Source organism: Furipterus horrens, unplaced genomic scaffold (genome assembly GCF_987537825.1).
Source record: "Furipterus horrens unplaced genomic scaffold, mFurHor1.1.pri manual_scaffold_5, whole genome shotgun sequence".
Taxonomy (NCBI): Eukaryota; Metazoa; Chordata; class Mammalia; order Chiroptera; family Furipteridae; genus Furipterus; species Furipterus horrens.
Window position 1 is genome coordinate 195,431,364 of NW_028327175.1, and position 15,999 is coordinate 195,447,362.

Genomic DNA, 15,999 nt, shown 5'->3' on the forward strand with positions numbered 1-15,999 from the left:
CAGTTATCTGCTGAAGGCGGCGGGCAGAGATCACTCAGGCAGGAAAGCGGGAACCTCAAAGGCCCAGAGCTGGCTTGGACGGCGAGGTGGCCGCAGCCAACGGGGCATTTCCACAGGTCGTGGAGCAGTTCACTGACCTCGTGTGGGCGGCAGGCAACGGCTCCATGGCTGAAAATGTGACTTTGCTGTGGACCCTGTCTATTCCCTCTTCATTAGTGGTCTCCAGACCACACGGTCATTCGCTGAGACTCTCAGCGGTGAGTTTTGTCTTTTCCAAAGACATCACAAATGGAATTAGTTAAAAAGGTGCCAGGAGAGAATGAAAAGTATGCTCCTCTTATGAAGTAAAATCCAGGGAGGCTGAGACTCCAAGTGTTACTCATCGGGGGGCAGGGGACTCAGTTGTGGGGGTGGGGAGTGAGCTTCAGGGCTAACAGGAGGCCCATGGGGTCACACGGCTCAGCAGGGCTACGTGAATGATTCAAGGGGTGCTAAGACTCTGGCCTGAGCTCCCCCATATTGGATCTGATCAACTCTCTGCCCCGGCCCCGGGATCCTGCACAGCATGTGACTTCTGTTAGCGCCATCTGTGTTAAGGTGAGCTTATGAGCCACCTGTGAGGACCTGCCCAGAACAAATGGTATCAAGCTGACTTCAGGCACTGCCGGCAGCCCTGGAAGTGTCCCAGGACACCAAGACAGGCACGTGAATGGGTAACTCTGTGCCACAGCCGGGCAAGCCTATTCAGTGCACAGACTGGGGAGGCAGGACCAGTAGTAACCCCAGGCCAAGGCCAAGGGCAAGGACACCTATTCTGAAAGCAGATTCCAGCAAACAGACTCCTAGGGAAATGCCTGTGTGAGAGCTTTCTCAAGAAATGCCCTGCAAGGCAGCCGGAGAGGTGGGAGCAGCCCCTGTGGGGACTCCAGAGGAGCTGAGCGGGGAGACCTGCCTTCGAAATTCAAATAACAGTTTGACGCAGTTTGATCTGGAGTAAAACGGCAGGCGTTCCTTCCGAACCTATGGGTCTCCCCCAACCCCAGTCCAGCCGCAGGAGACAGTGTATCCTTCACCAATGTAGCTTGTCAACGGCCTGACTCCAGAAGACGTAGCCACCGTTAAACTCACAAGGTACATCCTGTGCTCAAAGCCCCAAAGGTCTATGAAAAGTAAAACCTCAGTGTCTCTCCCTTACTGCAACTGGTCTGCATGTCTGGTATAAAAGTGAGGCCAATCCCAGCCCCTGCCGGTGTGACTAATAAATAAGGCGAGGTGATCAGCCTGGGGGCAGACAAGGTAAACAGCAGCCAGCCAATCTGTCCCAGGCCCTGGATGCTCCCTGGGATGGAGGTGCAGACCTGCCCCCCCACTTTGACTTCACCGACATCCCATGCAAGGAACGGAGGGCACCCTGTGTTTCCAGAAGACCAGTTGATAAAGGACAAGAGTTAAACCGAGGACAGAAAGCAGTTAGAAAAGACACAGTAGGTCCAGAGACAGAACCCCGGCCCAGGCGAGCCCTGAGCAAGGGGCTGAGACACAGATGATGCTGGGGAGGAGATGGGGGACTTTACACGGCACTGCAGCCCGCCCTGGAGGCCACGAGAGCAGAGAAAAGGCGGCGTCACCTGTGCCCACCAACCGAATGACAAGGAGCAGACAGAAACGGGGTGATGGGGAAGCCACAGGTCTGGGAAGAGGGGTGTCCACGCGGGATTTCACCTGGGAGACTGGGACGGGCCTAGGGAAAACGTGCACAGAGCAGCCCCAATGGAGACGAAATGGACCTTTCCCCGGTTCACAACGGCACACGAAAACAGCAGAGAGACCTTTCACCAGCTTCAGTTCTCCCGACTGTATTTTACAAGCCTTTGGGGTGTCCCACCCATGTGTCTGCAAAGGGACAAGCGGAGGACCAATGAACAAATGGGCCAGCAGTCCCTGACCGCAGCGTCAAGGAGCTGCCGCTGCCGCTACCCGATGAGGGCTGGGCGGCCCCATGTCTTCCCACGCGTGCTCTTTACACACCCCGGCGAGGCATGCTGGGTGAAGAGGGCAGAGCTTGCTCCCGGCATGGGTGCTCTGGGCAGGTTGTCCCTGAACTTGGACTGACTCGGAAGTCGCTGCTGCAGGGACAGAGTGGAGAGAGGAGGCTGAAACGCTGTGACTCTCAGGAGCTCTGCGTCACTTACGGATAAACCCGAGACCCCTGTGAACGGGAGGAAATGAGGCGTTTTTGTGGCAGGCGGTCGTCAGGTATTTTAAAGCTGCAGTGAAACAGGGAAGGAGGAGGGATGGTTGAGAAACCACACTCATTCCTGGCTCCATTCCAACGCCCTTGACCCTATTTTGACACAAAGACTGCTTAAAAGAATGAGAAATGACACACGTTTCCAAGGCCTTTGGTCTTTGTGTTTCCTGGGCTAGTACCACATACAGACATGCACACACACACACAAATTTCCTCTTTTCCTGATTCTTTAATTTCATAGCATTTTTTCCTAAGGTCCTTCCTTGGAGCTTGATTTATAAAAAATTCAAAAAGTCAGATGCCAGAAAAAAGCATTTTAAATTACAGCACCTAGTTCTGGAGAGTTGGCAGTGAGGCTGGACCGTGACTCAGTGCCGGCGGCAAGGCAGGTGGGCCCCATATGACGGCAACCATACAAAGGAACTGGCTACAGTGTCAAAAGTTACAAACATTTTGAATCAGCGACCCCGTTTTTGAGAATGTAAACCAGGAAAACTTCAAAAGAAAGCCAGGCGATACGCCTGCACACACTCCCTGCACATTTATTCAGAGCGGCGGAGACGGGCAAACAGTCCTAATGCCCCGCCAAGGGGACAAATGACAGGACATCAGCCGAGGCAGTTTACAAACCGTTACGCCAACACTAAAACCACGGCCTGCTGCTACGCTGTAATCAAGGAAACTGTCTTTGCTGTGCTGTCAAACAACAAAGACAAGAAAAATTCGGACAATGTTCACGACATTACGATTACATGTGTACAGAGGCAGATGGTGGGCCAGAGGGACAAATATCACTGTTCTTTTACAATAAACTCTTTATTCTGATAAATAAATAAACGTAAGGAAATCTTCCCCACCCGTCGGAAGAAAATGAGGAAGGAAGGAAGGAAGGAAGGAAGGAAGGAAGGAGGGAGGGAGGGCGGGCTTTATGGGTCTGATTTCATTCACTTCCCACAACATCCCTTTTGAGGACATTCTGTTTTTATACCCACTTCAGGGCTTTGAACTGCAGACTTACAGAGATGTCCAGTGACTTGCTCCAGACCCAGGCGGTACCAGGCTGAGCTGGGATCACAGTGCCCCTGACTTCTGTGTCTAAACCCAACTCCAGCTCACGGAGCGGAGGTCCCTCTAGCTTCACTCCCTTGCTTTTGTTCTAGGAGACAGCAAGGTTGTCCCTCACGGCCCCTTAATCCCTTCAGGCAATAACGAAGGGTGGCCAGTGAACATCCACAGAGTATACAAAGCTCCCTTCAACGAGAAAGTCCAAGGTGGGGAAGGAAAACCGACCCTAAATACCAGACCCCACTAAAGTCATGCTACCTTAATCGACAGGTTTGTTTTCCTTTCAGTATGGGAGTTTTCTCAAAAGTCCTCAAAAGTCTACGTAAAATAACGATTCACTTACTTGAATTACTGTCATATTTAAACAAAGGTTGCTTTTGATGCAGAGCCTGCCCGTCATTGGGAGTCTAGGCTTGGCTCTTGCAAAGCTTCACGGCCAAACCACTCACCCACCAGAGAGAACGCCATCATACATTGTATGTGTGCGCACGCGTGTGTGTGCCTGCCCGCGAACACGCAAACACCTCCCTGATTTTCAGGAATGCAGGCAAGGGCATTCTGTTACTTCTCACGCACAGGTTACCCCAATTTTGTCCTCCCTGTCGACACAGCACATTTTGTGCCCTTTGCATGCACCTGCTCGGAGGAATTCTCAGCAGCTCCCTCGCAGAGGTAAAGATCAGGGCAGGCATTTAAGGTGAATCCAGCTGAGTGTCTAGATTGGAAGTGACCCAAGCTGGCAACGGGCAGCCGGTCTGAGACAACCAGCAACCCCTGCCTGAACACTCGGGGCGCGCAGACATCAGCGGGGTGAGAAAGAGACCCTTACCCAGGGTTCCGTGTGCGTGTGAATCCAGATAAAAATCAGGATGTAAAAGTTAAAAACTAAGAACAGTTCTCCCTAAAGATGAGGACAAAAGAGGACAGGCTTCCTCAATACGTAAAGTCCTGAAACCACCTGAAAGTCTTTGTCAAGGATTTCAGGCTTGTGCCCCGCCCCCCCGCCCCCGCCCCCATCCTTACCGTCTGGAAGCTTCGGGTGTAGTGAAATTCACACTGCATCATGTCGAAGAAAATGGGGATGGTGGCCTTGCGAAGTTCTGTCTCAGGAATTAGGGTCATCTCCAACATCGGGCCGACCATTTCCGGAATAAACTTTATCTTGTGTTGACCTTGAATAAAGAAACACGTAATTCAGACATGTTTTTAAAAAAGGATTCTGGAACAGGTTTCAGTGGACAAAGTTACACAGATCATTGTGATGCTGGATGTCAGGATCGTGCGAACAGGCATCTATTCCTCCTCTGCAGGCACTTCCAACGCGTCCTGCCTTTAGACGGCATTCGAACTGTTGTAAATGAAGCTACTGAGACATCCATCCAATGTCAAGTCCGTAGTCACGAGTTCTTACGTATAACAGAGACACACCATTTTACAAATAGTTTGATCGCACAAATCAAGGACATGGGCAGCGAACAGGTACGCAGCCCTGGGCACAGCGAGGCTGGGACAGTGAATGAGTGGTGTCAGGGAGTTAGGGTGGATGGTCTCTCGGGTCCTCTCCAGCTCCAGCATCTTACAAAGAGGAAGTTTCCACTTTCTAGAACATTCGGAATGATTCCAATCACAGAAAGCAAAGCACAGGCTTCAGAACGTGGAGCTGTGAAGACAGACAGGATGCTGCCTTCTTTGGCTATTGCTGCTGGATCGGGAAAGGCTTATTTAAATAACTATTCATCTTAACTCACTTCTCTTATCCAGATATGACTGAGGAATTCAGAAAAAGGTGTCCCCAAAGGTGTTGTTAAACAGGTACCACTGCCTTTATGAACAGTAATGACTGTAACACCCGCCGACACTTAGAAGCGCCTCGGACAGGCCGAGCAGAGCGCGCCTCATGGACACCGTGGCAGGTGTGACCGTTCCTCTTTTCTTAACAGGCCTTTGGTCAGTCGACTTTCTTTTTTATACTGACAGGGACAGTATACCCACAGGGACATAGATCCCCCTACAGCCCGGCCGCCATGCGTGCACGGCCTCCCCACTGCCAACATCCTCAGGGACAGCGGGTGGTCTGAGCTCCAGCTGAGGAAACGGGTGGCCCCCAAGGCTGGGCGCCGCTCAGCGCGATGGAGGAGCGGGAGGGCAGCCCTGTGAGGCGTGATTCCGAAGCCTCGGCCCTGGCCCCCACTCCCTGCCTGCTGGTCCCGGGGTCTCCCAGGACAGGATTCCCCACCTCCCTGCAACGGGAACGGTGCCCACTGTCACACAGCTTAGTCGTCTGTCTGCTGAAGAGGACGCCGGCTGCCATTTTATTGAGCACTGCTGGGGTGTCACCATTCCAAACTGGGTCCCCCAGAAAGTAGAGACTGTGTTCTTGGAGGCACCAAATTGCTTTTTTTTGGTTTTTTTCTATTTCAATTATTTTTGTTGGAAATCTTGGTATCACGTCTTCCCATACCTCCGCCGTCCTCTTGGGCACCGCTGCCGCCCTGCCCATCGGAAAGTTCTCTTGTGCGGGGGTGGGGACGCTGGGCTGGCTCGGCGGTCCGCGCCCCTCCTGGGAGGTTTGTCTTTGGCTGCCAGAGTGCCCACCCCACCAGCAGCCCGCATACCCTTTGGTGAGGTGCGTCGAGGTTCCTGAGCGCTGGGAGCCACGTGGTGAGTTTATAGAGAACCTGAAATGAGCTGAGGGTGCTGGGGGAGAGGCAGGTGGAGGAAGCCCCTGCTGCCCCGTTTCACCGCCTGGAAAACTCATTCTAAAAAAAGGGGGAGTTGACTTTATTTAGGGTGATATAAGTAACTTTGGAGGTGGGTCTTAGGAAGAGAGTGGTCTTCTGAAAGTCCTGCCCTCTTGTGTCAAAACCTTGATTTGCTTTCATTCCATCCCATTATAACCGATATCACTTCATTTCCAACAGGTGCTCGGAGCACGCTCAAGAATCAATCGCGTGAAGTGTGTGTGACATTTCGTTGTTAACACCAGCTATTTAGCCAGAGTTCATCAGCCTTCATAATATTTTTACACCATCATGAAACAGAAAGGATAGTCTAAATAATTCAGTTTTCTTTATAACTCAGCCAATACAGATGTCTGAGGGAACCCCTGGGCACATTCGGCCTTTCTAAATAACCACACTTAACAAAATACATAATCCTCACATCAGCCTGAATTAATGTCTTTGTAACATTTGTGCTGGGTGGACATGTTCACCGAATGTACCCTTCCAGAAGGAATCTGAATATAATTAAAATCTCATAGTCAACTTTTACTAACTAATCACTGTTTTGAGTAAGGCCACAGGGTAGGACTCTCGTCGCTTCCCCCAACGCTCCGCACATCTGAGAGGCCTTTCGGGGCTGCACAGCCGTGTCTTAAAGGTGCTGTCATCTTCATCTCTCCGGGGACATGCCTCTTGTATGACGCCTACACATGTCAGAGCCGACGTTTCGGGGAACAGTCACCGGTGACAGCGGGAAGTTCATCAACTACAACGTGAGTGTCCCAGCGAAAGCTCTCTCGGTCAGGCGGCTCCTCCGACTCCCGGCAGGAGGGACAGACGCAGGAACAAGTGGCCTCCGGTGCAGGGAAGGAAAAGTAAGTCCCAGCGCCGATGCCTCATCTTCGATATGACCCTTGCCAGGAACACAGGAGACGCTGGCCTGGGGCCACGCAGCGCTCCCTGGGTAGGGACACTCCTGGGGGTTTAACCTTCCTGGAGGGGGGAGGGTGTTCAAGGTGGGCAAGGGCGGGGTCATGTCCCCCAGCAGCCTCATCTTTTTGGGTTTTTTTTTGACATTTGATTAGGGATTTCACCTGGAGCATGTCCTACTCAAATGTAACGGAGAACTCAGATTTGAAATCAGTGAGGATCCAGGTGACACCCGCAATGCAGACTTCAATGAAAAAGGTGCCTTTTCGTTTTGCTTCGAGACAAAATAAGAACAAGCTAATTATCAGATCACAGTGAGAATATCTCACCTCCTGTCACCTTGTTGGTTTCCTAGTTACCACTCCCAAATTCTTTAACACCCACCTAGAGACTTTGTTCCCCTTCCAGAGTGTGGACCTGTGTGTGGTCTCCCATGGGGACGGAGCGCACCCTCTCAGGGCAGCCAGGGTCCCCCTTGCCCCGTCCCAGCAGCCTCCTGGGATGGGGGTGAGGGCCTTGGAGGGTCGCTTCACATTCATGACTGTTCAGAAACCCGGACATTAAGCCCAGTCGTATTCCGGGGCACACAGAGCAAATAATGCCGCTGTCTAGTCAAACAGATTAGGCCTCATTGTATAGGGGTTTAGTGCAAAGCACACAATCTGTCCAGTCCCCAGAAACAGTCCTGGAGGGAATCCCAGCCTGCAAGGTATCTCCAACTGAACCGGCCGGTGGAGGTCTTGCGGGGAGCACGTTTGTTCTGGCCCGACCGGGCGGCAGTGTGCCGTTGGAATAAGCAAAACGTAATCCAGGCGGCCGAAGCCACGGGGCAGCGTGCCCCCCGGCTGCCTCTGGAGCACGCCTTGATTAATAACAGGGGCCAGGTATATAACCAGACTTATCCCCCACCGCACCCTCCCTTTTTTGGAGAGCGGCTGCTTCTGATGTTCTCTTTCTGACTCAAAAGCTGACAGGTTTAGAGCAAAGAAAATCATGCTGCTCTGTCCCATGGGGCACTTGCCTTCAATCGCGCAAGCCAGGACAGACCCAGGCTGTGAGGCTGCAGAGGTGTGATCTGGGACAGTGTCCGCGTGTCACTGGACAGTCTCAAGGAAGACATGGTCTCATGGAGCGTTCAGCTCTGGCCTGATTGTATGACAGGTGACTAACGGGAGGATGATAAATATATCTGACTTCTATTTTTATTTTCCTGGCAGAGCTGCTTGGCTCACCTTGTCAATACCTTCCCCAAACTAAGCCCATTAAAGAAAAAAAAAAAAAAAAAAAAAGCTGTGTAGAAAACAGGATGTGTACCCCTTAGGGAACTGACTCATTGTCATAAATTTCTAGTTTGGTGGCCTCAGCAATAATGCCCATAGGCAGGCTCTAGCATTTGATATTCGCAGCAGCCAAGAGCCAGGCTGCCTGAGGTGACCCAAGGACCTAGCTTAGCCATTTTAGGGGGCTGCTTCAGGCAGATCCAAAACTAATTTCATTCTTTTACAAGCCAGAAACCCAATCACGTTAGTCAATGGTTATTTTCTGCTGTTACCAAACCCCTGTCCCGATTCAGTGACCTCGGCCATGGTTTGCATTTGTCCGCTTGGCTGCTTCTCAGGCCAGAGTCAGTGGTCCCGGCTGAAAAGCTGCAAAATACAGCCCTTGTGCATGAATCTCAGCATCAAATCAGCAACCGACAGGGTGACACGGGACATCCACTCTCTCTCGACTGCATCCTTTACATAGCAAATCAAAAGTCTGCTATCACTTGACTCAGCCTGTTTGAAGCGTCGTGACAGATAACGTCAGAGAGCCAACCACTCCCAAAGGGCTTTACAGATGTGAGTTACACCAGAGGGTGCCCCCTCAGAAGGCTCGGCCTTCACGAGGGCCAAGAGGTGGCATTGCCGCCAAGCTAAGACATCCTTGGGCTCCTCCTGCCTTTCTCGGTTCATGGACGTGGACGAGACAAAGTGGGGCTAGTGTCCAAGGGTGGTCAATCTCAGGGACTCCAGAGATGACCTTGAAAATACTTAAAAAAAAAAAAAAAACTGGAACGGCAGGAGCACCCAAGCATCGGGTCTGTGGGTCCAGTGGGGTTTTGGAGGCTCCCCTATGTCAGGCAGTGACCCTTTAGTGGAGGGGCCACACAGAGGGGGTGATGGGCCTGGGAAGCCAGGATGGGCTGAGTTGAGCAGCAGCAATTAATCAAGTAACAAAGACACATTTTAATAGGTTCATGGCCAGTCTAAACATAGAGGATCATGTCACCTGCAGCTAGAGATATTTTTATGTTTTCCCTTCTCATGTGGATGTCTTTATTTCTTTTTCTTGCTTTATTTCTCTGGCTCAAACGTCTAGCACTGTGTTGAATAAGGAGTAGTGAGAGCGGGCATCTTTGTCTTGTTCCTGATCTTAAAGGAAAAGCTTTTTGTTTTTCAACACTGAGTATAATATTACTGTGAACTTGTCATATGGCCTTCATTATGTTAAGGTAAAAGCATTTGTTCAGCATTTTTGGTCAGGAGAGGGTGTTGAATTTTGTCAAATGCTCTTCCCGCATCTATTGAAAGTCATGATTTTTATCCTTCACTCTGTTAAGGTAGGGTATTACTTCTATGAATATGAATACGTTGAGCCATCCTTGCATTCCAGGGATAAATTCCAGTTGACCACAGGTACGATCCTTTTCATGTTCTGTTGAATTCAGGTTGCTAGGTTGCTAGTATTTTGTTGAGGAACTTTGCATCTCTATTCACAGAGACAGTGGCCTATAATTTTCTTTATTTTTTCATTGTGTTTTTATCTGGCTTTGGTGTCAGGGTAATGCTGGCCTCATAAAATGAGCTTGGAAGTGTCCTCAGCTCTTCAATTTTTTGGAAGAGTTTGACAAGGATTGGAATGAATTAATTCTTCTTTAAATGTTGGGTAGAACTCAACAGGGAAGCCACCTGGTCTTGGCTTTTTGTTGGGAAGTCTTTGAAAGCTGATTCAATCTCCTTACTTGTAATTAGTCTGCTCAGATTTTCTAATTCTGCATGATCCAGTCATGGTAGGTTGTACGTTTCTAGGAATGTATCCATTTCTTCTAGGTTACCAAATTTGTTGACGCGTCCTTGTTCACAGTCATCTCTTATCAGATATGTTTTTATTTTTATGGTATCAGTTGTAATCTCTTTTTTCCTACCTGATTTTATTTAAGTCTTTTCTCCTTTATTTCTTAATAAATTAGCTAAATGCTTGCCAATTCTAGTTATCTTTTCAAAAAAGCCAACTCTTAGTTTTGTTCAATTTTTCTATATTTCTATTTCATTCGTTTCTGCTCTGATCTTTATCATTTCCTTCCTCCTGCTAATTTTAGGCTGTGTTTGTTGTTCTCTTTTTAATTCCTTGAGGTGTGAAGTTAGGCTGTTGTTGGAGATCTTTCTTCCCTAGTAAAGACAACGATAAAGAGCAAAAGGATCTAACGCACATAAAATGGAACATTCCCTCTCACAGCAGAATACCCATTCTTCTTTTTAAGTACGTGAGAAACATTCTCCAGAATAGATCAAATATTAAGTGATGAAACAATTCTTCACAAATGTAATTGATTACAATCATACCAAGTATGTTTTCTGACTCTATGAAGTAATGCTAGAAGTCATTAAGAGCTGAAAAATTGGGAAATTCACAAATAGTGGGAATTAAAAACATACTCTGACCAATGGGTCACAGAAATGCTAAGGGGAATGAGAACATACCGTGAGACAGGGGAGAGAGCATGGTGTCCCCACACCCATGGGATGCAGCAGCAGCACTGAGGGGGGCGTGGACAGCGGTAAGCGCCGACTTCACCTCTTACCTTACACGCGCATCCCCGTTGCTGTAACTGCACAAGCGTGCCGTGTAGCCACCGCCTGGCGGCAGGGAACCCGACCACAGAGCCGGGCTCTGAGTGGGTGAACAGACCCCCGGGAGGTGAGGACTGAAGGTGAAGCCAGGGTAGTGGTATATGCGGCTGTGGGACGAGCCACATGGGCTGAGGCACGGGAAACGGAGGACAGGTTAGCGCCGTCCCGGAGCACGGAGCCCCGAGGCCGAGCTGTGTCCACCTGGCACCGGACTGTGCCCCAGGTTTCTCTATTTGCCCCACCTACCGGATTTCCTTCCTTTCACTTGGTCTCCTACCTCTTACTTACAGAAAACAATTATTGCAAAGAACAGTGACTTTTCTCCAAAGAACAGAAGCAATTAAAATTGTTGGCTACCCAAGCCCTGGCTGGTGTGGCTCAGTGGATTGAGCGTCGGCCTGCAAACCAAGTGTCGCTGGTTCGATTCCCAGTCAGGGCACATGTCTGGGTTGCAGACCAGGTCCCCAGTTGGGGGTGCGAGTGAGAGGTAACCACACAGTGATGTTTCTCTCCCTCTCTTTCTCCTTTCCCCTCTCTCTCTAAATATAAAAAAATAAACAAATAAATAAATTATTAAAAAAAATTGTTGGCCACCCAATACTGACACGTGGGGTTCTGTCACCATGCACCACGGGGCCCCGACCGTCCCCGCGACGGCCGGGAATGGCGGCCACTCACCGAGGTTGTACCACATGTCCCTGATTTCGAAGCCGATCTGTCTCCTCATGTCTCCGTACCTGACAACCAAGAGCAGGAACAGCGTTAGCTGGGTCACGCGGACGGGCACCGGAAAACCAGACTTGGGTTACCTGTAAGTGCAACCACGGTCTCCCATTGGCGAGACAAACACCAACGGGAAGGGAGGAGAAGGTGCACGAAGCCTGCTGGGGATTCTCACCAGTCCCCACAGATTGCCTGGCACCCTCCCCTGCGGGCCTGGGGGCAGGCGGAGAGCCCTGAAGGAAGGCAGTTCTGTCCCGAAAGGCCAGCCGCAGAGAGCCTGGCTACTCGGGGGACTTTGTTTCCTGTGGGTGATGGTGGCACCCACAGCCTGCTCATAATTAGCGGTGACCCCTGTGGACGTGGAGCCCGGAGTCTTCAGTCAGAAGGGACAGCCTCTCCCAAACACCTCCCTTCTATACCACGTTCAGTGCAGGGAAGGGCCCAGCACACAAAGGCAGCCACAAAGGTCCCCCCAGGTGTTTCATTTGTCAGGGAAAACAAATGCTAATTTCCCTCCCAGTGGGTCAGGGGAGCTGTGTGTTTTCAGAGTAAACAGAATCTGATAAACCTTTATTAGTCGGTGAGCAATTTAACTTTTCCCTTTATTGCCCAAGGAAAAGGCCGATTATATTAAACAGGGTAACCTGCGCAATTATCATGCAGTGTTGCTGTTTTGCAGCAGCATCGAGGAGGCTGCCCTGTTCCTCCTCTCGCCAGTGTATGTGACAAGGGGGTCTGAGACCAGAGGACTGAGCTGTAGCTCTGAAGGTGGAGGTTCTGGCTGCTCCGCCACAACCACAGCCTGCAGTCACCTCACTGAAGGGGCCAGGGGGCCTAAAGCCCTGTCTGTCCGTGACAGCGGGGGAGGGGCCTGATGGCATGACAGTTTCAGCAGGGACACGGAACCCACCCACCTGGCATCTCCCTCACAGTCAACCTTGGTGGCAGCAGCCACAGTACAGACGGAGAAGCCGAAAGGGGGAGCCTCAGCCTCTCCCTAGGGGGACAAGCAGGTCCTCGGAGGACCCCTGTCCAAGGGGCACTGCAATCACCCCACGCTGTGTGTCCTTTTGAGGCCAATGACACAGGGGCCCCAGCAGCTGCATGTGACCTGGGAGGCTGCCAGCCCCCGGCATGTTCCACAGGGGAAGAGGAACAGAGAAACGGAAACCGTGCTCCCAGCCAGAGCTGGGCTTTCCTCCTGAGGCCGGTGAGTGAGGTCCTCACCGTCCAAGGACAGGGGTCCCTTCCCAGGGGAGTGGCGTACGGCGGCATCACAGGGGGCACCCCAAGAGCAAAACACCCCCAGCCCCTGCCACTGCGTGTTCGGACCCCCCCACACAGAGGAGGCCAGAGGCCCCAAGGAGGTCCTGCCACAAGGGTGAGCCCGCCCCTGATAGACTGGCTCAAGCTTTAGGTGCTCTCCCTACAGCCAGGCAATTCCCGGGCCAAGGGCTCCAAAGGGAGAGCAGCGGGCGGCAGGCTGCTCCGCTGGGTTTGTGTCTCTTGGGCCCTGACTTGGCTCCCTCTCAGCCTTCTAGAGATTCTCCGTTCAGAGGGAACCCCCTGATTCCGCAAGGTCTGCACAGGAGCCCCCGGCAGCGGTGGGCTTAATGGCTGCGGTTTGGGTCATTTAGGAGTGACCCGAGGGTGATTGCCTCTCTGCACAGTCCCCTCCGCAAGGTGCTGGGCCAGGGGAGGGCGAGGGGTCATGGCGTCTGGTTTATGCTCCTCAGTGAGCTTCTTGTCTTGTAAATGGAAAACGATGTGCTTGCACAGAGTCTGGGGGACACCTGGCCTCCGTAACGACGAGACAGTGCACTTCTGTGGTTTTAAGCCGCTCAGTTTGTATAAATCGCTTCAGGGTGGCAGATGGCTCTCGGACACGAACACTGTGGCCCAAGAACTTGCTGTCCTGGCCCAGTGAAGGGCTGAGGGGCACAGTTTGAAAAACGCTATCTCAAGGAAGGAATCAGGACGAGAAGGCCCGAGACCAGGACTTGAGGGGCAGCACCACCTAAGGGGAGCAAGAGGGGCTCTGGGAGCAAAGTTGGGGTCCTGGGGGGCACAGCCAAGCAGGGGCAGGCAGGGGGTGAGGACACGGGGACAGGCCTGGTGGCAGCGGGAGGGAGAGAAGGATGGGGTGAGGCGTGAATTCCTGGGGAGGGGGGACCGCAGATGTGACCGATCAGAATAAACCTGAGACACTGGGGCCTGGGGGGCCCTATGCTGTGTGGGTTCCATCACGTTCAGTACAGGGTGGCGTCACCGAAGCACATGAGACACTTAACCTTTCCAGCAGGGACTGTGCTCGGGGCTACCGTTGAGTCTGTCTCCCTGGGTCCCATCTCCTTCATAGTTTGTAGTGAATTTAGTTTGAATAATTTGAGTCTCAAAAAGAAAATTAGCACAAACACAAATCAAAGACCCTAGGCCCTGTTATATTCTGCAGGGTACAATTGCGGCCCCAGATCTGGTCACACAGCAAAACAGGGCTTGTCACAGCGTATTGATTTCCTGCAGCTCCTCTAAGACGTGATGTGCACCGTTTGACCTAACACAGACGCTTCAGGGCCCCGCGTTTGGGGAAGACGGAGCTATGCGGTGTAGGTGTGGACAGTGACTTCTCAGAAGGCGCAGTGGGCTTAGGGAAGACTTCTATCGTTGGAAGGGAGGGAGGGAAAACCAAAAAAGGGAGGAAGGAAGGGAGAGGGAAAACAGCGTGGGGTGCAATCGGGTCTTTGTGGACGGTGATCTCTGCGCGCAAGTTTGCATGCACTGACCTGGGCTGTGCTGTCAGGGCCAGAATGTGTAAGCGGGCATTTTACACTTAGACACGTAAGAGGCGCAAAGCATGGCCCTTTTCTCTTCCTGAACAGAGCCTGGTCTTGAATGCAGAGCTTGTTCGCAGTCACATGCCACAGTCCCACAGGAGGACGTATGACAGCTTACACACTAAACTCTCCAAGCTGGCTGCTCATCAAAGCCCATCCTTTCCCACTGGCTCCGCCCACCAGAGCTTTCCCACTGGCTCCGCCCACCAGAGCTTTCCCACATGGCCCCACCCACCAGAGCTTTCCCACTGGCTCCGCCCACCAGAGCTTTCATACCTGCGTCAGCCAGCCTCAGCTTTCACACCTGCCTAAGATTGCCTGAGCTTTCACACCTGCTTCTGCCTCAGCTCTGACAGGGTTAAGGGCTTGGGGGTTGGGGGTAGGACCGGGAGGAAGACATCAAGGTCCAGTTTAGCCTTCTGTCCACACCTCTGTCCTTCCTTGGCAGCCACTAGCCCCAAGGGGGTTTGAGGATGCAGTCAGGTGCGGCACCGCCCGTTCTTTTACGATGCTATTCCCATCATCTTTGGGGAATGCCTTTGGAATGAATATCTTAAGTGCGCCCCTGCCCCCCGCCCCGGCCAACAGGAGACCAGACGGCTTACCGAGAGGGAATGAACAGGCAGCTCTCCCGACACTGGGGTTTCTATTGCTTTGAGTCACATTGCTGTCAACCCGACAGATGTGAGCTGCTGCAGGGCCGGCAGGGAGGGTGGGGGTGGGGGTGCACTGGGGAGGGGCTCTTGCCCCTTGGGGAGGGAAGCTGTCACTTGGATGGAGACAACCGGAAGCGACTAAAGGGCCTGGCATCGCTCCACTTCCACACCCCGCGGGCTCTCGCTCTAGGAGAACATGAGCACAGGAACTACGCCCCACGGTGCTGCGTCAGCACACAGCCGCCTGCTCAAGCCCGTGGGTTCCTTCCCTATCACTGGGCCTCAAGCCCTGCCCCGAGCCCTCTAGGCCAGCCACGCCCTCCAACAGCCTCTCTTCAATACCCTGCAGAGTGGCCCCACGCTCTGGGACCCCCATCCCATGTCCCCTATGGGGACGGGCTGTTTGTTGACGGTTGGCTCTGGTGAGTCAACCTGGTAAACTTCTCAGCCTGGAAGTCCACGTTGCTAGGAGGCCTCGTGCGGGCTACCAAGGACCCCAGTTAAGACTTATGCTCCGCTGCAGGCAATATTAGTTTTGCCTATCAAACTCCCCCCTAGACTGCAAACTTCTTATCCCTGGGTCCCTAGCACTGCTCCTTGACCTGGCTGAGCACAGAGCAGAGGCTCAATCCCTTTGTACTAGAACAGTTAAAAAAAAATTAAAACCTATCTAGGCACTGGGTGTGTGTCTAGAAAATTTAAGCATCTGGGTAAGATGTCTTCAAATATTTCTTAAGCAGGCTTTCCTATTTAGGAATAAATTTGCACATTGGTTATAAAGTGTTTAAGCTATAGCAAGAAGCATGAAAAATACAGCAAGCAGAAATGATAGAACTCCTAGAAGAAAACTTAGGCAGTAAAAGCTTTCTGACCTCCTTCTTGTGATACTTTTTGCATCTGCCCCGAAAGGCAATGGCAGCAAAA

General features: G+C 51.9%; 1 protein-coding gene across 1 annotated transcript in view; it reads right to left on the reverse strand.

Annotated features, from left to right (window-relative positions):
- DOCK1 (dedicator of cytokinesis 1) overlaps positions 1-15,999 on the reverse strand; it is a 385,242-nt gene that overhangs the window by 52,835 nt on the left and 316,408 nt on the right. The window contains exons 32-33 of the mRNA XM_090278686.1: positions 11,541-11,599; positions 4,340-4,488 (exon numbers count right to left, since the gene is read on the reverse strand). Of these exons, the coding sequence (XP_090134812.1) occupies positions 4,340-4,488; positions 11,541-11,599 (208 nt within the window). The remainder of the gene's footprint in view (positions 1-4,339; positions 4,489-11,540; positions 11,600-15,999) is intronic.